The sequence below is a fragment of the Hyla sarda genome, unplaced genomic scaffold (assembly GCF_029499605.1).
Source record: "Hyla sarda isolate aHylSar1 unplaced genomic scaffold, aHylSar1.hap1 scaffold_1036, whole genome shotgun sequence".
Classification (NCBI taxonomy): Eukaryota; Metazoa; Chordata; class Amphibia; order Anura; family Hylidae; genus Hyla; species Hyla sarda.
In genome coordinates this window covers 97,210-122,013 of record NW_026607655.1, presented here as the reverse complement: position 1 = coordinate 122,013, position 24,804 = coordinate 97,210, and the positions used below count along the sequence as shown (strand labels likewise).

The 24,804-nt window shown below is 44.4% G+C and overlaps 1 protein-coding gene across 1 annotated transcript in view; it reads right to left on the bottom strand.

The window, feature by feature from the left end:
- Positions 1 to 4,404: 4,404 nt before the first annotated feature.
- LOC130299095 (protein delta homolog 2-like) overlaps positions 4,405 to 24,804 on the bottom strand; it is a 63,106-nt gene continuing 42,706 nt past the window's right edge. Inside the window, exons 6-8 of the mRNA XM_056551393.1 lie at positions 18,630 to 18,760; positions 12,427 to 12,571; positions 4,405 to 6,505 (exon numbers count right to left, since the gene is read on the bottom strand). Of these exons, the coding sequence (XP_056407368.1) occupies positions 5,800 to 6,505; positions 12,427 to 12,571; positions 18,630 to 18,760 (982 nt within the window). The 3' untranslated portion in view covers positions 4,405 to 5,799. The remainder of the gene's footprint in view (positions 6,506 to 12,426; positions 12,572 to 18,629; positions 18,761 to 24,804) is intronic.

Sequence of the window (24,804 nt, the reverse complement as noted above, 5' to 3'; positions counted from 1 at the left end):
ACGACACACTAAAGACATAAAATCTACACTGTAAACTACCACACACTGAAGACATGAAATCTACACTGTAAACTACCACACACTAAAGACATGAAATCTACACTGTAAACTAAGACGACACACTAAAGACATAAAATCTACACTGTAAACTAGGACGACACAGTAAAGATATGAAATCTACACTGTAAACTAGGACGACACAGTAAAGATATGAAATCTACACTGTAAACTAGGATGACACACTAAAGACATAAAATCTACACTGTAAACTAGGACGACACACTAAAGACATAAAATCTACACTGTAAACTACCACACACCGAAGACATGAAATCTACACTGTAAACTAGGACGACACACTTAAGACATAAAATCTACACTGTAAACTAGGACGACACACTAAAGACATAAACTCTACACTGTAAACTAGGACAAACACACTTAAGACATAAAATCTACACTGTAAACTAGGACGACACACTTAAGACATAAAATCTACACTGTAAACTAGGACGACACACTAAAGACATAAAATCTACACTGTAAACTAGGACGACACACTAAAGAGATCAAATCTACACTGTAAACTAGGATGACACACTAAAGACATAAAATCTACATTGTAAACTACCACACACTGAAGACATAAAATCTACACTGTAAACTAGGACGACACACTAAAGACATGAAATCTACACTGTAAACTAGGACGACACACTAAAGACATAAAATCTACACTGTAAACTAGGACGACACACTAAAGACATAAAATCTACACTGTAAACTAGGACGACACACTGAAGACATGATATCTACACTCTAAACTAGAACCACACACTTAAGACATGAAATCTATACTGTAAACTAGGACGACACACTAAAGACATGAAATCTACACTGTAAACTTGGATGACACACTAAAGAGATCAAATCTACACTGTAAACTACCACACACTGAAGACATAAAATCTACACTGTAAACTAGGACGACACACTAAAGAGATAAAATCTACACTGTAAACTAGGACGACACACTAAAGACATGAAATCTACACTGTAAACTAGGACGACACACTAAAGACATCAAATCTACACTCTAAACTAGAACGACACACTAAAGACATAAAATCTACACTGTAAACTAGGACGACACACTAAAGACATAAAATCTACACTCTAAACTAGAACGACACACTAAAGACATAAAATCTATACTGTAAACTAGGACGACACACTAAAGACATGAAATCTACACTGTAAACTTGGATGACACACTAAAGACATGAAATCTACACTGTAAACTTGGATGACACACTAAAGAGATAAAATCTACACTGTAAACTACCACACACTGAAGACATAAAATCTACACTGTAAACTAGGACGACACACTAAAGACATAAAATCTACACTGTAAACTAGGACGACACACTAAAGACATAAAATCTACACTGTAAACTACCACACACTAAAGACATAAAATCTACACTGTAAACTAGGACGACACACTAAAGACATAAAATCTACACTGTAAACTAGGACGACACACTAAAGACATGAAATATACACTGTAAACTAGGACGACACACTAAAGACATAAAATCTACACTGTAAACTAGGACGACACACTGAAGACATAAAATCTACACTGTAAACTAGGACGACACACTAAAGACATAAAATCTACACTGTAAACTAGGACGACACACTGAAGACATGATATCTACACTGTAAACTAGGATGACACACTAAAGACATAAAATCTACACTCTAAACTAGAACCACACACTAAAGACATAAAATCTACACTGTAAACTAGGACGACACACTAAAGACATAAAATCTACACTGTAAACTAGGACAAACACACTAAAGACATAAAATCTACACTGTAAACTAGGACAAACACACTAAAGACATAAAATCTACACTGTAAACTAGGACGACACACTAAAGACATAAAATCTACACTGTAAACTAGGACGACACACTAAAGACATAAAATCTACACTGTAAACTAGGACGACACACTAAAGACATAAAATCTACACTGTAAACTAGGACAAACACACTAAAGACATAAAATCTACACTGTAAACTAGGACAAACACACTAAAGACATAAAATCTACACTGTAAACTGACAAACACACTTAAGACATAAAATCTACACTGTAAACTAGGACACTTATTTGGAGCAGACATTTTAGCACAAATCAACATCAGTCGCACTCCAACAGGTATCGTGGTAACCATCGCACTCACGGATGAGAAGATATGCGCCATTGTTGTCAAATACCTTACATAAAGATATCTGCAATGCGGCTGTAGGAGGCGGAGTCGTCTCATTCTGTCTCACAGTAACAGTCATGTGTTGTGTGACTGTAGCCTCCCACTTGTGTGTCCAGTGTAACTATAGGAGTGGCTTATTACTGTATCCATGGGAGTGGCTAATTAATGTATCCGTGGGAGTGGCTAATTACTGTATCCGTGGGTGTGGCTAATTGCTGTATCCATGGGCGTGGCTAATTGCTGTATCCATGGGCGTGGCTAATTACTGTATTCATGGAAGTGGCTAATTACTGTACCTATGGGAGTGGCTTATTACTGTATCTATGGGAGTGGCTTATTACTGTATCCATGGGAGTGGCTTATTACTGTATCCATGGGCGTGGCTTTGTAACCCCTCCCTTTGTTGTCTATACCAATAAACCTGACTTCCTGGGTGCCGTCACTCGTTGGAGTTTCTCAGACACCACCGAGGCCGATTATGGTTACAGATCCGGTACCACCGCTCCTTAACCTCTTCAGGACACAGGGCGTATGGATACGCCCTGCATTCCGAGTCCTTAAGGACCGAGGGCGTATCCATACGCCTGTGGGAAATCCGGTCCCCACCGCTAGCCGGTTGGGGACCGGAGCCGGATGCCTGCTGAAATCATTCAGCAGGCACCCTGGCACATCGCCCAGGGGGGTCCTGAGACCCCCCCCCCCCCCCCATGTCGGCGATCGGAGAAAATCGCATGTCAATTCAGACATGCGATTTTCTCCAATTCCGGGCTGATCGGGTCTCTGGTGACCCGATCACCCGGAAAATAGGACTGATCGGAGTTGTCAGCAACAGCCCTGATCAGCCTAAAGGATAGGAGTGAGGTCGCAAAGCTGCGATCTCCTCCTATCCCCTGCCATTACTCAGAACGGAGTTCTGACCAATGGCAGCGCAGGACAGCGGGCCGTTCTGCCCGCCCCTGGATGTCGAGGGGATCTGGGAAGAAGGTGGAGGCCGTACCTGCAGGAGAAGATGCCTGGGGACCTGGGATCTTCGCTGGAGCCTGCTGAATCCTGATCAGGTAGGGAATCGACAGTGGGGGGGGGATTGAAAGTGAAAGTAAATCGATCTTTACTGTGGCAACCACTAGGGGGGCCAAACTGCAACTCCCAGCATGTCCAGACAGCCATGCTGGGAGTTGTAGTTTTGCAACATCTGGAGGGTCACAGTTTGGAGACCACTGTTACAGTGGTGCCCAAACAGTAGCCCTCCAGATGTTGCCAAACTACAACTCCCAGCATGCCTCGACTGCCCAGGCATGCTGGGAGTTGTAGTTCTGTAACATCTGTCCCTTCAGATTTTGCAGTTTTCATGACATTTTTGAAAATTGCTGCTCTACTTTGAAGCCCTCTAATTTTTTCAAAAAGCAAAAGTCTGTCCATTTTATGATGCCAACATGAAGCGGACATATTGTGTTTGTGAAGAAAAATAAAATTTATTGGGAATATCCATTTTCCTTACAATTAGAGATCTTCAAAGTTAGAAAAATGCAAAATTTTCAAAATTTTTATGAAATTTTGGGATTTTTCACCAAAAAAGGATGCAATTAACGCCGAAAATTTACCACCAAAATAAAGTAGAATATGTCACGAAAAAACAATCTCCGAATCAGAATATTCGGTAAAAGTGTTTTCGCGTTATTAATTTGTAAAGTGACGGCGGTCAGAATTGCGAAAAAGGGCTGCGTCCTTAAGGGGTTAATGCTGGGGACCCCTCTGCAGTTTGGCGTTTCCCCAGTACGGTATACGGTTATTTGCAGTGTTTGGCAGGATTCCGGTATATTTTGCTGCCATCAAACGAAATCACTATTTTCATTTTCTGACAAATTTTATTTTATTAAATGTAATATTCACATCTCTGGATATAAGCGTTGGATCCAGGTCACATGATCGCGCCCGACAAAGAAGAAACATATAATCTCCTCTATCATACCCCAGCATCACGGGCCTGGAGAGGGCGCCCCTCCAATGATGTATGACCCCCTCTATAAATATTACCATGGCCTGTAGAGGGCGCCCCTCCAATGATGTATGACCCCCTCTATAGGTGCCCCTCCAATGATGTATGACCCCCTCTATAAATATTACCATGGCCTGTAGAGGGCGCCCCTCCAATGATGTATGACCCCCTCTATAGGTGCCCCTCCAATGATGTATGACCCCCTCTATAGGTGCCCCTCCAATGATGTATGACCCCCTCTATAGGTGCCCCTCCAATGATGTATGACCCCCTCTATAGGCGCCCCTCCAATGATGTATGACCCCCTCTATAAATGTTACTATGGCCTGTAGAGGGCACCCCTCCAATGACGTATGACCCCCTCTATAAATGTTACCATGGCCTGTAGAGGGCGCCCCTCCAATGATGTATGACCCCCTCTATAAATGTTACCATGGCCTGTAGAGGGCGCCCCTCCAATGATGTATGACCCCCTCTATAAATGTTACCATGGCCTGTAGAGGGCGCCCCTCCAATGATGTATGACCCCCTCTATAAATGTTACCATGGCCTGTAGAGGGCGCCCCTCCAATGACGTATGACCCCCTCTATAAATGTTACCATGGCCTGTAGAGGGTGCCCCTCCGATAACGTATGACCCCCTCTATAAATGTTACCATGGCCTGTAGAGGGTGCCCCTCCGATAATGTTTGACCCCCTCTATAAATGTTACCATGGCCTGTAGAGGGCGCCCCTCCAATGATGTATGACCCCCTCTATAAATGTTACCATGGCCTGTAGAGGGCACCCCTCCAATGATGTATGACCCCCTCTATAAATGTTACCATGGCCTGTAGAGGGCGCCCCTCCAATGACGTATGACCCCCTCTATAAATGTTACCATGGCCTGTAGAGGGCGCCCCTCCAATGATGTATGACCCCCTCTATAAATGTTACCATGGCCTGTAGAGGGCGCCCCTCCAATGACGTATGACCCCCTCTATAAATGTTACCATGGCCTGTAGAGGGTGCCCCTCCGATAATGTTTGACCCCCTCTATAAATGTTACCATGGCATGTAGAGGGCGCCCCTCCGATAATGTATGACCCCCTCTATAAATGTTACCATGGCCTGTAGAGGGTGCCCCTCTGATAACGGATGACCCCCTGTAGTCCTGCTCATCCAGAGCCATCTTGCTCAGGCTGTTGGCAAGGTAATGATGGCCATTACTGGTTGTCACTCAGCTCTGCTACATGTACCTTCAGCTGTATATGAGGCTCCATATGAGAAGACACCCAGATGCTGATATGGTGGGTTTATTAACTCACAATATCCCCCAGGAGTATTTTAAGACGATAGGGAGGGGACTGGTCATGTGTCTGGTCATGGGTCCGGTCTGGGCCTCCCCAGTGAAATATGAAGGTTTCTTGTAAAACATGAGGCTCTTGGTCCACTTATCACTCCCATCTCCCTGAAGTTATTGTGTGGCCCCTGGAGTCTCCATGCTGGGGCCCAGACAAGTAAATTGACTTCTCATAACTCGGTGGTCTTCCCATGTTCCTGTAACGTCCCCTGACATTGGTGATATTGGGTCTTGGCATCTGGTGAAGTCTGTTGACACCAACAAGAGGCGCTGCGATTCCGGTGTCTGACCACCAGAAGTGTGGTGAGGACGATCACCAGGACGGTTATGACGCTGAGCACGGCGATGGTGATGATCTGCAGTTGGCTGAGGCCGTGTTCTGTCTGAGTCACCACCTTCTTCACTGAAATCTTAAAGTCCTTGGGCTTCTGGGTGGATCCAGGTTTCCACCTTGTGCTACTAATTGTTCTCCCTGGAGAAGCCGGGGTGGCCCGGTCCATCGCAGCCGTTCCGGTCTCATACTCCCATGTGGGTCTGGGAACCGGGATCTCACAGGATTTGCCAGTAAATTCACCAGGACAGTAACACTCATAGTCTCCCACCCGATCATAGCAGCGGCCTCCATTGTGACACGGCTGCCCGGCACAGTCATCAATGTTCACCGTACAGAAGCGTCCCTGGAAGCCAAGAGGGCATTCACATGAGAAGCGGTTAACTCCGTCAATGCAGGTTGCTCCATTAGCACACGGACGCATGAGACAGTCATCAACATCCGTCTCACACAGGCTGCCCACGTAACCGGACAAACAGCGGCACAAGAAGGTCTCCGCGAAGCCCCCGTCATCCTGGCAAGTCCCACCGTTCTGACATGGAAATCTGAAGAAGAAACATCATCAACGAAGAACAGAGGATCACGTGATCTCATCCTGGTACCAATCTAATGAACTAATCCTGGCACTGAAATACCGTAATCAAGTGGAGTGATCCCAGCACTGATCTATATTAATCTAGTGGAGTGATCCCGGCACTGATCTATATTAATCTAGTGGAGTTATCCTGGCACTGATCTATATTAATCTAGTGGAGTGAACCCGGCACTGATCTATATTAATCTAGTGGAGTGATCCCGGCACTGATCTATATTAATCTAGTGGAGTGATCCCGGCACTGATCTATATTAATCTAGTGGAATGATTCTGGCACTGATCTATATTAATCTAGTGGAATGATTCTGGCACTGATCTATGTTAATCTAGTTGAGTGATCCTGGCACTGATCTATATTAATCTAGTGGAGTGAACCTGGCACTGATCTATATTAATCTAGTGGAATGATCCTGGCACTGATCTATATTAATCTAGTGGAATGATCCTGGCACTGATCTATATTAATCTAGTGGAATGATCCTGGCACTGATCTATATTAATCTAGTGGAATGATTCTGGCACTGATCTATATTAATCTAGTGGAATGATTCTGGCACTGATCTATATTAATCTAGTGGAGTGATCCCGGCACTGATCTATATTTATCTAGTGGAGTAATCCTGGCACTGATCTATATTAATCTAGTGGAGTGATCTTGGCACTGATCTAGATTAATCTAGTGGAGTGATCCTGGTACTGATCTATATTTATCTAGTGGAGTGATCCTGGCACTGATCTATATTAATCTAGTAGAATGATCCTGGCACTGATCTATATTAATCTAGTGGAATGATCCTGGCACTGATCTATTTTAATCTAGTGGAGTGATTCTGGCACTGATCTATATTAATCTAGTGGAGTGATCCTGGCACTGATCTATATTAATCTAGTGGAGTGATCCTGGCACTGATCTATATTAATCTAGTAGAATGATCCTGGCACTGATCTATATTAATCTAGTGGAATGATCCTGGCACTGATCTATTTTAATCTAGTGGAGTGATTCTGGCACTGATCTATATTAATCTAGTGGAGTGATCCTGGCACTGATCTATATTAATCTAGTGGAGTAATCCTGGCACTGATCTATATTAATCTAGTGGAGTGATCTTGGCACTGATCTATATTTATCTAGTGGAGTGATCCTGGCACTGATCTATATTAATCTAGTAGAATGATCCTGGCACTGATCTATATTAATCTAGTGGAATGATCCTGGCACTGATCTATTTTAATCTAGTGGAGTGATTCTGGCACTGATCTATATTAATCTAGTGGAGTGATCCTGGCACTGATCTATTTTAATCTAGTGGAGTGATCCTGGCACTGATCTATATTAATCTAGTGGAGTGATCCTGGCACTGATCTATATTAATCTATAGGAGTGATCCCGGCACTGATCTATATTAATCTAGAGGAGTGATCCAGGCACTGATCTATATTAATCTAGTAGAATGATCCTGGCACTGATCTATATTAATCTAGTGGAATGATCCTGGCACTGATCTATATTAATCTAGAGGAGTGATCCCGGCACTGATCTATATTAATCTAGAGGAGTGATCCTGGCACTGATCTATATTTATCTAGTGGAATGATCCTGGCACTGATCTATATTAATCTAGTGGAATGATCCTGGCACTGATCTATATTAATCTAGAGGAGTGATCCCGGCACTGATCTATATTAATCTAGAGGAGTGATCCTGGCACTGATCTATATTAATCTAGTGGAATGATCCTGGCACTGATCTATATTAATCTAGTGGAGTGATCCTGGCACTGATCTATATTAATCTAGTGGAGTGATCCCGGCACTGATCTATATTGATCTAGTGGAGTGATCCCGGCACTGATCTATATTAATCTAGTAGAATGATCCCGGCACTGATCTATATTAATCTAGTGGAGTGATCCCGGCACTGATCTATATTGATCTAGTGGAGTGATCCCGGCACTGATCTATATTAATCTAGTAGAATGATCCCGGCACTGATCTATATTAATCTAGAGGAGTGATCCTGGCACTGATCTATATTAATCTAGAGGAGTGATCCTGGCACTGATCTATATTTATCTAGTGGAATGATCCTGGCACTGATCTATATTAATCTAGTGGAATGATCCTGGCACTGATCTATATTAATCTAGAGGAGTGATCCCGGCACTGATCTATATTAATCTAGAGGAGTGATCCTGGCACTGATCTATATTAATCTAGTGGAATGATCCTGGCACTGATCTATATTAATCTAGTGGAGTGATCCTGGCACTGATCTATATTAATCTAGTGGAGTGATCCCGGCACTGATCTATATTGATCTAGTGGAGTGATCCCGGCACTGATCTATATTAATCTAGTAGAATGATCCCGGCACTGATCTATATTAATCTAGAGGAGTGATCCCGGCACTGATCTATATTAATCTAGTGGAGTGATCCTGGCACTGATCTATATTAATCTAGAGGAGTGATTCCGGCACTGATCTATATTAATCTAGAGGAGTGATCCTGGCACTGATCTATATTAATCTAGTGGAGTGATCCTGGCACTGATCTATATTAATCTAGAGGAGTGATCCCGGCACTGATCTATATTAATCTACAGGAGTGATCCTGAGACTGATCTATATTAATCTAGTGGAGTGATCTCGGCACTGATCTATATTAATCTAGTGGAGTGAACCTGGCACTGATCTATATTAATCTAGTGGAGTGATCCTGGCACTGATCTATATTAATCTAGTGCAGTCATCCTGGCACTGATCTATTTTAATCTAGTAGAATGATCAGGCACTGATCTATATTAATCTAGTGGAGTGATCCTGGGACTGACCTATTTTAATCTACTAGAATGATCCTGGCACTGATCTATATTAATCTAGTAGAATGATCCTGGCACTGATCTATATTAATCTAGTGGAATGATCCTGGCACTGATCTATATTAATCTAGTGGAGTGATCCTGGTACTGATCTATATTTATCTAGTGGAGTGATCCTGGCACTGATCTATATTAATCTAGTAGAATGATCCTGGCACTGATCTATATTAATCTAGTGGAATGATCCTGGCACTGATCTATTTTAATCTAGTGGAGTGATTCTGGCACTGATCTATATTAATTTAGTGGAGTGATCCTGGCACTGATCTATATTAATCTAGTGGAGTGATCCTGGCACTGATCTATATTAATCTAGTAGAATGATCCCGGCACTGATCTATATTAATCTAGAGGAGTGATCCAGGCACTGATCTATATTAATCTAGTAGTATGATCCTGGCACTGATCTATATTAATCTAGAGGAGTGATCCCGGCACTGATCTATATTAATCTAGAGGAGTGATCCTGGCACTGATCTATATTTATCTAGTTGAATGATCCTGGCACTGATCTATATTAATCTAGTGGAATGATCCTGGCACTGATCTATATTAATCTAGTGGAGTGATCCTGGCACAGATCTATATTGATCTAGTGGAGTGATCCCGGCACTGATCTCTATTGATCTAGTGGAGTGATCCTGGCACAGATCTATATTAATCTAGTAGAATGATCCCGGCACTGATCTATATTAATCTAGAGGAGTGATCCTGGCACTGATCTATATTAATCTAGTGGAGTGACCCTGGCACTGATCTATATTAATCTAGTGGAATGATCCTGGCACTGATCTATATTGATCTAGTAGAATGATCTCGGAACTGATCTATATTAATCTAGTGGAGTGATCCCGGCACTGATCTATATTAATCTACAGGAGTGATCCCGAGACTGATCTATATTAATCTAGTGGAGTGATCTCGCCACTGATCTATATTAATCTAGTGGAGTGATCCTGGCACTGATCTATATTAATCTAGTGGAGTGATCCCTGCACTGATCTATATTAATCTAGTGAAGTGATCCTGGCACTGATCTATATTAATCTAGTGGAATGATCCTGGCACTGATCTATATTAATCTAGTAGAATGATCCCGGCACTGATCTATATTAATCTAGTGGAATGATCCTGGCACTGATCTATATTAATCTAGTGGAGTGATCCCGGCACTGATCTATAGTAATCTAGTGGAGTGATTCTGGCACTGATCTATAGTAATCTAGAGGAGTGATCCCGGCACTGATCTATATTAATCTAGTGGAGTGATCCCGGCACTGATCTATATTGATCTAGAGGAGTGATCCCGGCACTGATCTATATTGATCTAGTGGAGTGATCCCGGCACTTATCTATATTAATCTAGTGGAATGATCCCGGCACTGATCTATTTTAATCTAGTGGAGTGATCCCGGCACTGATCTATATTAATCTAGTGGAGTGATCCCGGCACTGATCTATATTAATCTAGTGGAGTGATCCTGGCACTGATCTATAGTAATCTAGTGGAGTGATCCTGGCACTGATCTATATTAATCTAGTAGAATGATCCTGGCACTGATCTATGTTAATCTAGTTGAGTGATCCTGGCACTGATCTATATTAATCTAGTGGAATGATCCTGGCACTGATCTATATTAATCTAGTGGAGTGATCCTGGCACTGATCTATATTAATCTATAGGAGTGATCCCAGCACTGATCTATATTAATCTAGAGGAGTGATCCTGGCACTGATCTGTATTAATCTAGAGGAGTGATCCACGCACAGATCTATATTAATCTAGTAGAATGATCCTGATACTGATCTATATTAATCTAGTGGAGTGATCGTGGCACTGATCTATATTAATCTAGTAGAATGATTCTGATACTGATCTATATTAATCTAGTGGAGTGATCCTGGCACTGATCTATATTAATCTAGTGGAGTGATCCTGGCACTGATCTATAGTAATCTAGTGGAGTGATCCTGGCACTGATCTATATTAATCTAGTGGAGTGATCCTGGCACTGATCTATATTTATCTAGTGGAGTGAACCTGGCACTGATCTATATTAATCTAGTGGAGTGATCCTGGCACTGATCTATTTTAATCTAGAGGAGTGATCCAGGCACTGATCTATTTTAATCTAGAGGAGTTATCCTGGCACTGATCTATAGTAATCTAGTGGAGTGATCCCGGCACTGATCTATTTTAATCTAGTGGAATGATCCTGGCACTGATCTATATTAATCTAGTAGAATAATCCTGGTATTGATCTATATTAATCTAGTGGAGTGATCCTGGCACTGATCTATATTAATCTAGTGGAGTTATCCTGGCACTGATCTATAGTAATCTAGTGAAGTGATCCTGGCACTGATCTATATTAATCTAGTGGAGTGATCCTGGCACTGATCTATATTAATCTAGAGGAGTGATCCAGGCACTGATCTATATTAATCTAGTGGAGTGATCCTGGCACTGATCTATATTAATCTAGTGGAGTGATCCTGGCACTGATCTATATTAATCTAGTAGAATGATCCTGATACTGATCTATATTAATCTAGTGGAGTGATCCTGGCACTGATCTATAGTAATCTAGTGGAGTGATCCTGGCACTGATCTATATTAATCTAGTGGAGTGATCCTGGCACTGATCTATATTAATCTAGAGGAATGATCCCGGCACTGATCTATATTAATCTAGTGGAGTTATCCTGGCACTGATCTATAATAATAAAGTGGAGTGATCTTAAATCTATTACCAGCTTCATGAAGGCAGGGGACCAATACAAAGGAATCATACATTATAACAAACCCTCAGCTTTAATAGTTTATCAGTGTGGACAATGCTCTGAATTACCCCAGGCCTCTTATTGTGGTGTCCAGGCTTTTGTCTTTATTTACCCCAGGCCCAGAGATGGCAGCTGACGTCCGGGGGGTAAATAAGGGTGTGCGGGTAGTGATGCCATTTGGGGGGGGGGTCGTCCCTCTCTTACCCTTCTGTCTCGCAGGGTCCTCTCTTCATTTCACAGTCTTTTCCATGGAAGGCTTCTAGGCAGTTACAGGAGTAATCACCCTCGGGGGTAATGACACATTCTGCACCGTTCTGGCAGGGACTGGAGCGCTCGCAGATGTGCAGATCTATGGCGAGAAGGAATACATCATGATGGGGGTGATTATGGTGGAGAGGTCATGGTTGGTGATGATGGCCGAGAGGTCATAGTTGGTGATTGTGGCGGAGAGGTCCTGGTTGGTGATGGGGGTGATTGTGGAGAGAGGTCATGGTTGGTGATGGGGGTGATTGTGGAGAGAGGTCATGGTTGGTGATGGGGGTGATTGTGGCGGAGAGGTCATAGTTGGTGATTGTGGCGGAGAGGTCATGGGTGGTGATGGGGGTGATTGTGGAGAGAGGTCATGTTTGGTGATGGGGGTGATTGTGGTGGAGAGGTCATGGGTGGTGATGGGGGTGATTGTGGCGGAGAGGTCATAGTTGGTGATTGTGGCGGAGAGGTCCTGGTTGGTGATGGGGGTGATTGTGGAGAGAGGTCATGGTTGGTGATGGGGGTGATTGTGGAGAGAGGTCATGGTTGGTGATGGGGGTGATTGTGGCGGAGAGATCATGGGTGGTGATGGGGGTGATTGTGGTGGAGAGGTCATGGGTGGTGATGGGGGTGATTGTGGTGGAGAGGTCATGGGTGGTGATGGGGGTGATTGTGGCGGAGAGATCATGGTTGGTGATGGGGTGATTGTGGTGGAGAGGTCATGGGTGGTGATGGGGGTGATTGTGGCGGAGAGGTCATGGGTGGTGATGGGGGTGATTGTGGCGGAGAGGTCATGGGTTGTGATGGGGGTGATTGTGGTGGAGAGGTTATGGTTGGTGATGGGGGTGATTATGGTGGAGAGGTCATGGTTGGTGATGATGGCCGAGAGGTCATAGTTGGTGATGGTGGCGGAGAGGTCCTGGTTGATGATGGTGGCGGAGAGGTCATAGATGGTGATGGTGGCGGAGAGTTAATGGGTGGTGTTGGGGGTGATTGTGGCGGAGAGGTCCTGGTTGGTGATGGTGGCGGAGAGGTCATATTTGGTGATGGTGGCGGAGAGGTCATGGTTGGTGATGGGGGTGATTGTGGCGAAGAGGTCATGGTTGGTGATTGTGGCGGAGAGGTCATAGTTGGTGATTGTGGAGTAATCACCCTCGGGGGTAATGACACATTCTGCCCCATTCTGGCAGGGACTGGAGTACTCGCAGATGGGCAGATCTATGGCGAGAAGGAATACATCATGATGGGGGTGATTGTAGTGGAGAGGTCATGGGTGGTGATGGGGGTGAATGCGGTGGAGAGGTCATGGTTGGTGATCGGGGTGATTGTGGGGGAGAGGTCATGGGTGATGATGGGGGGATTGTGGCGGAGAAGTCATGGTTGGTGATGGGGCTGATTGTGGCAGAGAGGTCATGGTTGGCGATGGGGGTGATTGTGGCGGAGAGGTCATGGTTGGTGATGGGAGTGATTGTGGTGGAGAGGTCATGGTTGGTGATGGGGATGATTGTGGAGAGAGGTTATGGTTGGTGATGGGGGTGATTGTGGCGGAGAGGTCATAGTTGGTGATTGTGGCGGAGAGGTCATGGGTGGTGATGGGGGTGATTGTGGAGAGAGGTCATGTTTGGTGATGGGGGTAATTGTGGTGGAGAGGTCATGGGTGGTGATGGGGGTGATTGTGGCGGAGAGGTCATAGTTGGTGATTGTGGCGGAGTGGTCCTGGTTGGTGATGGGGGTGATTGTGAAGAGAGGTCATGGTTGGTGATGGGGGTGATTGTGGAGAGAGGTCATGGTTGGTGATGGGGGTGATTGTGGCGGAGAGATCATGGGTGGTGATGGGGGTGATTGTGGTGGAGAGGTCATGGGTGGTGATGGGGGTGATTGTGGCGGAGAGGTCATGGGTGGTGATGGGGGTGATTGTGGCGGAGAGATCATGGATGGTGATGGGGTGATTGTGGTGGAGAGGTCATGGGTGGTGATGGGGGTGATTGTGGCGGAGAGGTCATGGGTGGTGATGGGGTGATTGTGGCGGAGAGGTCATGGGTTGTGATGGGGGTGATTGTGGTGGAGAGGTTATGGTTGGTGATGGGGGTGATTATGGTGGAGAGGTCATGGTTGGTGATGATGGCCGAGAGGTCATAGTTGGTGATGGTGGCGGAGAGGTCCTGGTTGATGATGGTGGCGGAGAGGTCATAGTTGGTGATGGTGGCGGAGAGTTAATGGGTGGTGTTGGGGGTGATTGTGGCGGAGAGGTCCTGGTTGGTGATGGTGGCGGAGAGGTCATATTTGGTGATGGTGGCGGAGAGGTCATGGTTGGTGATGGGGGTGATTGTGGCGAAGAGGTCATGGTTGGTGATTGTGGCGGAGAGGTCATAGTTGGTGATTGTGGAGTAATCACCCTCGGGGGTAATGACACATTCTGCCCCATTCTGGCAGGGACTGGAGTACTCGCAGATGTACAGATCTATGGCGAGAAGGAATACATCATGATGGGGGTGATTGTAGTGGAGAGGTCATGGGTGGTGATGGGGGTGAATGCGGTGGAGAGGTCATGGTTGGTGATCGGGGTGATTGTGGGGGAGAGGTCATGGGTGATGATGGGGGGATTGTGGCGTAGAGGTCATGGTTGGTGATGGGGGTGATTGTGGCAGAGAGGTCATGGTTGGCGATGGGGGTGATTGTGGCGGAGAGGTCATGGTTGGTGATGGGAGTGATTGTGGCGGAGAGGTCATGGTTGGTGATGGGGATGATTGTGGCGGAGAGGTCATGGTTGGTGATGGGGTGATTGTGGTGAGAGGTCATGGTTGGTGATGGGGGTGATTGTGGTGGAGAGGTCATGGTTGGTGATGGGGATGATTGTGGCGGAGAGGTCATGGTTGGTGATGGGGATGATTGTGTCGGAGAGGTCATTGGTGGTGATGGGGTGATTGTGGCGAAGAGGTTATGGTTGGCGATGGGGGTGATTGTGGAGGAGAGGTCATGGTTGATGATGGGGGTGATTGTGGCAGAGAGGTCATGGTTGGGGATGGGGATGATTGTGGCGGAGAGGTCATGGTTGGTGATGGGGGGATTTTGGGGGAGAGGTCATGGTTGGTGATGGGGGTGATTGTGGGGGGAGAGGTCATGGTTGGTGATGGGAGTGATTGTGGTGGAGAGGTCATGATTGGTGATGGGGGTGATTGTGGTGAGAGGTCATGGGTGGTGATGGGGGTGATTGTGGTGGAGAGGTCATGGTTGGTGATGGGAGTGATTGTGGTGGAGAGGTCATGGTTGGTGATGGGGGTGATTGTGGTGGAGAGGTCATGGGTGGTGATGGGGGTGATTGTGGTGGAGAGGTTATGGTTGGTGATGGGGGTGATTATGGTAGAGAAGTCCTGGTTGGTGATTGTGACGAAGAGGTCATGGTTGGTGATGGTGGCGGAGAGGTGATGGGGGTGATTGTGGCGGAGAGGTCATGGTTTGTGGCAGAAAGGTCATGGTTGATGATGGGGGTGATTGTGGCGGAAAGGTCATGGTTGATGATGGGGGTGATTGTGGCGGAAAGGTCATGGTTGGTGATGGCGGTGATTGTGGCGGAGAGGTCATGATTGGTGATTGTGAGGGAGAGGTCATGATTGGTGATTGTGAGGGAGAGGTCATGATTGGTGATTGTGAGGGAGAGGTCATGATTGGTGATTGTGAGGGAGAGGTCATGATTGGTGATTGTGATGGAGAGGTCATGATTGGTGATTGTGAGGGAGAGGTCATGATTGGTGATTGTGAGGGAGGTCATGATTGGTGATTGTGATGGAGAGGTCATGATTGGTGATTGTGATGGAGAGGTCATGATTGGTGATTGTGGCGGAGAGGTCATGATTGGTGATTGTGAGGGAGAGGTCATGATTGGTGATTGTGGCGGAGAGGTCATGATTGGTGATTGTGATGGAGAGGTCATGATTGGTGATTGTGAGGGAGAGGTCATGATTGGTGATTGTGATGGAGAGGTCATGATTGGTGATTGTGAGGGAGGTCATGATTGGTGATTGTGATGGAGAGGTCATGATTGGTGATTGTGAGGGAGAGGTCATGATTGGTGATTGTGAGGGAGAGGTCATGATTGGTGATTGTGATGGAGAGGTCATGATTGGTGATTGTGATGGAGAGGTCATGATTGGTGATTGTGAGGGAGAGGTCATGATTGGTGATTGTGATGGAGAGGTCATGATTGGTGATTGTGATGGAGAGGTCATGATTGGTGATTGTGAGGGAGAGGTCATGATTGGAGATTGTGAGGGAGAGGTCATGATTGGAGATTGTGATGGAGAGGTCATGATTGGAGATTGTGAGGGAGAGGTCATGATTGGTGATTGTGATGGAGAGGTCATGATTGGTGATTGTGATGGAGAGGTCATGAGTGGTGATTGTGATGGAGAGGTCATGATTGGAGATTGTGAGGGAGAGTTCATGATTGGTGATTGTGATGGAGAGGTCATGATTGGTGATTGTGAGGGAGAGGTCATGATTGGTGATTGTGAGGGAGAGGTCATGATTGGTGATTGTGAGGGAGAGGTCATGATTGGTGATTGTGATGGAGAGGTCATGATTGGTGATTGTGAGGGAGAGGTCATGATTGGTGATTGTGAGGGAGGTCATGATTGGTGATTGTGATGGAGAGGTCATGATTGGTGATTGTGATGGAGAGGTCATGATTGGTGATTGTGGCGGAGAGGTCATGATTGGTGATTGTGAGGGAGAGGTCATGATTGGTGATTGTGGCGGAGAGGTCATGATTGGTGATTGTGATGGAGAGGTCATGATTGGTGATTGTGAGGGAGAGGTCATGATTGGTGATTGTGATGGAGAGGTCATGATTGGTGATTGTGAGGGAGGTCATGATTGGTGATTGTGATGGAGAGGTCATGATTGGTGATTGTGAGGGAGAGGTCATGATTGGTGATTGTGAGGGAGAGGTCATGATTGGTGATTGTGATGGAGAGGTCATGATTGGTGATTGTGATGGAGAGGTCATGATTGGTGATTGTGATGGAGAGGTCATGATTGGTGATTGTGAGGGAGAGGTCATGATTGGTGATTGTGATGGAGAGGTCATGATTGGTGATTGTGATGGAGAGGTCATGATTGGTGATTGTGAGGGAGAGGTCATGATTGGAGATTGTGAGGGAGAGGTCATGATTGGAGATTGTGATGGAGAGGTCATGATTGGAGATTGTGAGGGAGAGGTCATGATTGGTGATTGTGATGGAGAGGTCATGATTGGTGATTGTGATGGAGAGATCATGAGTGGTGATTGTGATGGAGAGGTCATGATTGGAGATTGTGAGGGAGAGTTCATGATTGGTGATTGTGATGGAGAGGTCATGATTGGTGATTGTGAGGGAGAGGTCATGATTGGTGATTGTGAGGGAGAGGTCATGATTGGTGATTGTGAGGGAGAGGTCATGATTGGTGATTGTGAGGGAGAGGTCATGATTGGTGATTGTGAGGGAGAGGTCATGATTGGTGATTGTGAGGGAGAGGTCATGATTGGTGATTGTGAGGGAGAGGTCATGATTGGTGATTGTGATGGAGAGGTCATGATTGGTGATTGTGAGGGAGAGGTCATGATTGGTGATTGTGAGGGAGAGGTCATGATTGGTGATTGTGAGGGAGAGGTCATGATTGGTGATTGTGATGGAGAGGTCATGATTGGTGATTGTGATGGAGAGGTCATGATTGGTGATTGTGAGGGAGAGGTCATGATTGGTGATTGTGATGGAGAGGTCATGATTGGTGATTGTGATGGAGAGGTCATGATTGGTGATTGTGATGGAGAGGTCATGATTGGTGATTGTGATGGAGAGGTCATGATTGGTGATTGTGATGGAGAGGTCATGATTGGTGATTGTGATGGAGAGGTCATGATTGGTGATTGTGATGGAGAGGTCATGATTGGTGATTGTGAGGGAGCAGAGACGCGATACAGCCGGATGATCCGTAACAACCAGAGACAATGGAATGGACTAGTTGTGTCCCTCATACTACTGTCGGCTGGGGTCACATCACGTTATTGGAATGTCCCATTTAAGGTAGTATATGCCAGTATGGGGGTCATGATGGGAATCCCCCTTTAATGATGGGCGGCCCTGATCCAGGATGTAACCCCCATATTATAATGGCCTCACCCTTGTCACAGAACTTTCCGGCCCAGCCGCTCAGACACATGCACTGCCAGGGCTGGTGGCACACTCCATGGGCGCAGCCTGGCATCCTCACACAGTCCTCGCAGAATGGACCGTCCCAGCCGGGGTCACACCTGACGAAAAAGAAGGACAGAGGGTCACAGGGTGCAGCAAGAACCCAACATTTCCTATATAACACATGGTAGGGGCCCCACCTACCATGTGATATATATATATATATATATATATATATATATATATAATACAAGAGCCCTCATATATAACAGAGGGGCCCCACCTACCATGTGATATATATATATATATATATATAATACAAGAGCCATCATATATAACAGAGGGGCCCCACCTACCATGTGATATATATATATATATACCGGAGCCCTCATATATAACAGATGGGGCCCACCTACCATGTGCTATATATATATAATACCGGAGCCCTCATATATAACAGAGGGGCCCCACCTACCATGTGATATATATATATATATATATAATACCGGAGCCCTCATATATAACAGAGGGGCCCACCTACCATGTGATATATATATAATACCGGAGCCCTCATATATAACAGAGGGGCCCCACCTACCATGTGATATATATATATATATAATACCGGAGCCCTCATATATAACAGAGGGGCCCCACCTACCATGTGATATATATATAATACCGGAGCCCTCATATATAACAGAGGGGCCCCACCTACCATGTGACATATATATATATATATATAATACCGGAGCCCTCATATATAACAGAGGGGCCCCACCTACCATGTGATATATATATATAATACCGGATCCCTCATATATAACAGAGGGGCCCCACCTACCATGTGATATATATATATATATATATATAATACCGGAGCCCTCATATATAACAGAGGGGCCCCACCTACCATGTGATATATATATATAATACTGGAGCCCTCATATATATCACATGGTAGGTGGGCCCCTCTGTTATATATGAGGGCTCCGGTATTATATATATATATATATCACATGGTAGGTGGGGCCCCTCTGTTATATATGAGGGCTCCGGTATTATATATATATCACATGGTAGGTGGGGCCCCTCTGTTATATATGAGGGCTCCGGTATTTTATATATATCACAAGGTAGGTGGGGCCCCTCTGTTATATATGAGGGCTCTTGTATTATATATATATATCACATGGTAGGTGGGGCCCCTCTGTTATATATGAGGGCTCTTGTATTATATATATATATATATATATATATATATATCACATGGTAGGTGGGGCCTCTCTGTTATATATGAGGGATCCAGTGTTATATATATATATATATCACATGGTAGGTGGGGCCCCTCTGTTATATATGAGGGCTCCAGAATTATGTATATATATATATATATATATATAAAACAGAGGGGCCCCACCTACCATGTGTTATATATATATAATACCGGAGCCCTCATATATAACAGAGGGGCCCCACCTACCATGTGATATAATACCGGAGCCCTCATATATAACAGAGGGGCCCCTCTGTTATATATGAGGGCTCCGGTATTATATATATATATATATATATCACATGGTAGGTGAGGCCCCTCTGTTATATATGAGGGATCCGGTATTATATATATATATATATATATCACATGGTAGGTGGGGCCCCTCTGTTATATATGAGGGATCCGGTATTATATATATATATATATATATATATATATATATCACATGGTAGGTGAGGCCTCTCTGTTATATATGAGGGATCCGGTATTCTATATATATATATATATCACATGGTAGGTGGGGCCCCTCTGTTATATATGAGGGATCCGGTGTTATATATATATATCACATGGTAGGTGGGGCCCCTCTGTTATATATGAGGGATCCGGTATTATATATATATATATATCACATGGTAGGTGGGGCCCCTCTGTTATATATGAGGGCTCCGGTATTATATATATATATCACATGGTAGGTGGGGCCCCTCTGTTATATATGAGGGCTCCGGTATTATATATATATATCACATGGTAGGTGGGGCCCCTCTGTTATATATGAGGGATCCGGTGTTATATATATATATCACATGGTAGGTGGGGCCCCTCTGTTATATATGAGGGATCCGGTATTATATATATATATATATATATCACATGGTAGGTGGGGCCCCTCTGTTATATATGAGGGATCCGGTATTATATATATATATATATCACATGGTAGGTGGGGCCCCTCTGTTATATATGAGGGATCCGGTATTATATATATATATATATATATATATCACATGGTAGGTGGGGCCCCTCTGTTATATATGAGGGCTCCGGTATTTTATATATATATATATATCACATGGTAGGTGGGGCCCCTCTGTTATATATGAGGGATCCGGTGTTATATATATATATATATATATCACATGGTAGGTGGGGCCTCTCTGTTATATATGAGGGCTCCGGTATTTTATATATATCACATGGTAGGTGGGGCCCCTCTGTTATATATGAGGGCTCCGGTATTATATTTATATCACATGGTAGGTGGGGCCCCTCTGTTATATATGAGGGCTCCGGTATTATATTTATATCACATGGTAGGTGGGGCCCCTCTGTTATATATGAGGGCTCCGGTATTATATATATATATATATATATATATCACATGGTAGGTGGGCCCCTCTGTTATATATGAGGGCTCCGGTATTATATATATATATCACATGGTAGGTGGGGCCCCTCTGTTATATATGAGGGCTCCGGTATTATACATATATATATATCACATGGTAGGTGGGGCCCCTCTGTTATATATGAGGGCTCCGGTATTATATATATATATATCACATGGTAGGTGGGGCCCCTCTGTTATATATGAGGGATCCGGTGTTATATATATATATCACATGGTAGGTGGGGCCCCTCTGTTATATATGAGGGCTCCGGTATTATATATATATATATCACATGGTAGGTGGGGCCCCTCTGTTATATATGAGGGCTCCGGTATTATATATATATATATATCACATGGTAGGTGGGGCCCCTCTGTTATATATGAGGGCTCCGGTATTATATATATATATATCACATGGTAGGTGGGGCCCCTCTGTTATATATGAGGGCTCTGGTATTATATATATCACATGGTAGGTGGGGCCTCTCTGTTATATATGAGGGCTCTGGTATTATATATATCACATGGTAGGTGGGGCCCCTCTGTTATATATGAGGGCTCTGGTATTATATATATCACATGGTAGGTGGGGCCCCTCTGTTATATATGAGGGCTCCGGTATTATATATATATATCACATGGTATGTGGGGCCCCTCTGTTATATATGAGGGCTCCGGTATTATATATATATCACATGGTAGGTGGGGCCCCTTTGTTATATATGTGTTATATATGAGGGCCTCCGGTATTATATATAGGATATAGGTATTATATATATATCACATGGTAGGTGGGGCCCCTCTGTTATATATGAGGGCTCCGGTATTATATATATATATATCACATGGTAGGTGGGGCCCCTCTGTTATATATGAGGGCTCCGGTATTATATATATATATCACATGGTAGGTGGGGCCCCTCTGTTATATATGAGGGCTCCGGTATTATATATATATATCACATGGTAGGTGGGGCCCCTCTGTTATATATGAGGGCTCCGGTATTATATATATATCACATGGTAGGTGGGGCCCCTCTGTTATATATGAGGGCTCCGGTATTATATATATATATATATATATCACATGGTAGGTGGGGCCCCTCTGTTATATATGAGGGCTCCGGTATTATATATATATCACATGGTAGGTGGGGCCCCTCTGTTATATATGAGGGCTCCGGTATTATATATATATATCACATGGTAGGTGGGGCCCCTCTGTTATATATGAGGGCTCCGGTATTATATATATATCACATGGTAGGTGGGGCCCCTCTGTTATATATGAGGGCTCCGGTATTATATATATATATCACATGGTAGGTGGGGCCCCTCTGTTATATATGAGGGCTCCGGTATTATATATATATATCACATGGTAGGTGGGGCCCCTCTGTTATATATGAGGGCTCCGGTATTATATATATATCACATGGTAGGTGGGGCCCCTCTGTTATATATGAGGGCTCCGGTATTATATATATATCACATGGTAGGTGGGGCCCCTCTGTTATATATGAGGGCTCCGGTATTATATATATATCACATGGTAGGTGGGGCCCCTCTGTTATATATGAGGGCTCCGGTATTATATATATATCACATGGTAGGTGGGGCCCCTCTGTTATATATGAGGGCTCCGGTATTATATATATATCACATGGTAGGTGGGGCCCCTCTGTTATATATGAGGGCTCCGGTATTATACATATATCACATGGTAGGTGGGGCCCCTCTGTTATATATGAGGGCTCCGGTATTATATATATATATCACATGGTAGGTGGGGCCCCTCTGTTATATATGAGGGCTCCGGTATTATATATATATCACATGGTAGGTGGGGCCCCTCTGTTATATATGAGGGCTCCGGTATTATATATATATCACATGGTAGGTGGGGCCCCTCTGTTATATATGAGGGCTCCGGTATTATATATATATATCACATGGTAGGTGGGGCCCCTCTGTTATATATGAGGGCTCCGGTATTATATATATATATATCACATGGTAGGTGGGGCCCCTCTGTTATATATGAGGGCTCCGGTATTATATATATATCACATGGTAGGTGGGGCCCCTCTGTTATATATGAGGACTCCGGTATTATATATATATATCACATGGTAGGTGGGGCCCCTCTGTTATATATGAGGGATCCGGTATTATATATATATATCACATGGTAGGTGGGGCCCCTCTGTTATATATGAGGGCTCCGGTATTATATATATATATATCACATGGTAGGTGGGGCCCCTCTGTTATATATGAGGGCTCCGGTATTATATATATATATATATCACATGGTAGGTGGGGCCCCTCTGTTATATATGAGGGCTCCGGTATTATATATATATATATATCACATGGTAGGTGGGGCCCCTCTGTTATATATGAGGGCTCCGGTATTATATATATATATCACATGGTAGGTGGGGCCCCTCTGTTATATATGAGGGCTCCGGTATTATATATATATCACATGGTAGGTGGGGCCCCTCTGTTATATATGAGGGCTCCGGTATTATATATATATCACATGGTAGGTGGGGCCCCTGTGTTATATATGATGGCTCCTGTGTTATATATATATCACATGGTAGGTGGGGCCCCTCTGTTATATATGAGGACTCCGGTATTATATATATATATATCACATGGTAGGTGGGGCCCCTCTGTTATATATGAGGGCTCCGGTATTATATATATATCACATGGTAGGTGGGGCCCCTCTGTTATATATGAGGGCTCCGGTATTATATATATATATCACATGGTAGGTGGGGCCCCTCTGTTATATATGAGGGCTCCGGTATTATATATATATATATCACATGGTAGGTGGGGCCCCTCTGTTATATATGAGGGCTCCGGTATTATATATATAACACATGGTAGGTGGGGCCCCTCTGTTATATATGAGGGCTCCGGTATTATATATATATATCACATGGTAGGTGGGGCCTCTCTGTTATATATGAGGGCTCCGGTATTATATATATATCACATGGTAGGTGGGGCCCCTCTGTTATATATGAGGGCTCCGGTATTATATATATAACACATGGTAGGTGGGGCCCCTCTGTTATATATGAGGGCTCCGGTATTATATATATATATATCACATGGTAGGTGGGGCCCCTCTGTTATATATGAGGGCTCCGGTATTATATATATAACACATGGTAGGTGGGGCCCCTCTGTTATATATGAGGGCTCCGGTATTATATATATATATCACATGGTAGGTGGGGCCTCTCTGTTATATATGAGGGCTCCGGTATTATATATATATCACATGGTAGGTGGGGCCCCTCTGTTATATATGAGGGCTCCGGTATTATATATATATCACATGCTAGGTGGGGCCCCTCTGTTATATATGAGGGCTCCGGTATTATATATATAACACATGGTAGGTGGGGCCCCTCTGTTATATATGAGGGCTCCGGTATTATATATATATATCACATGGTAGG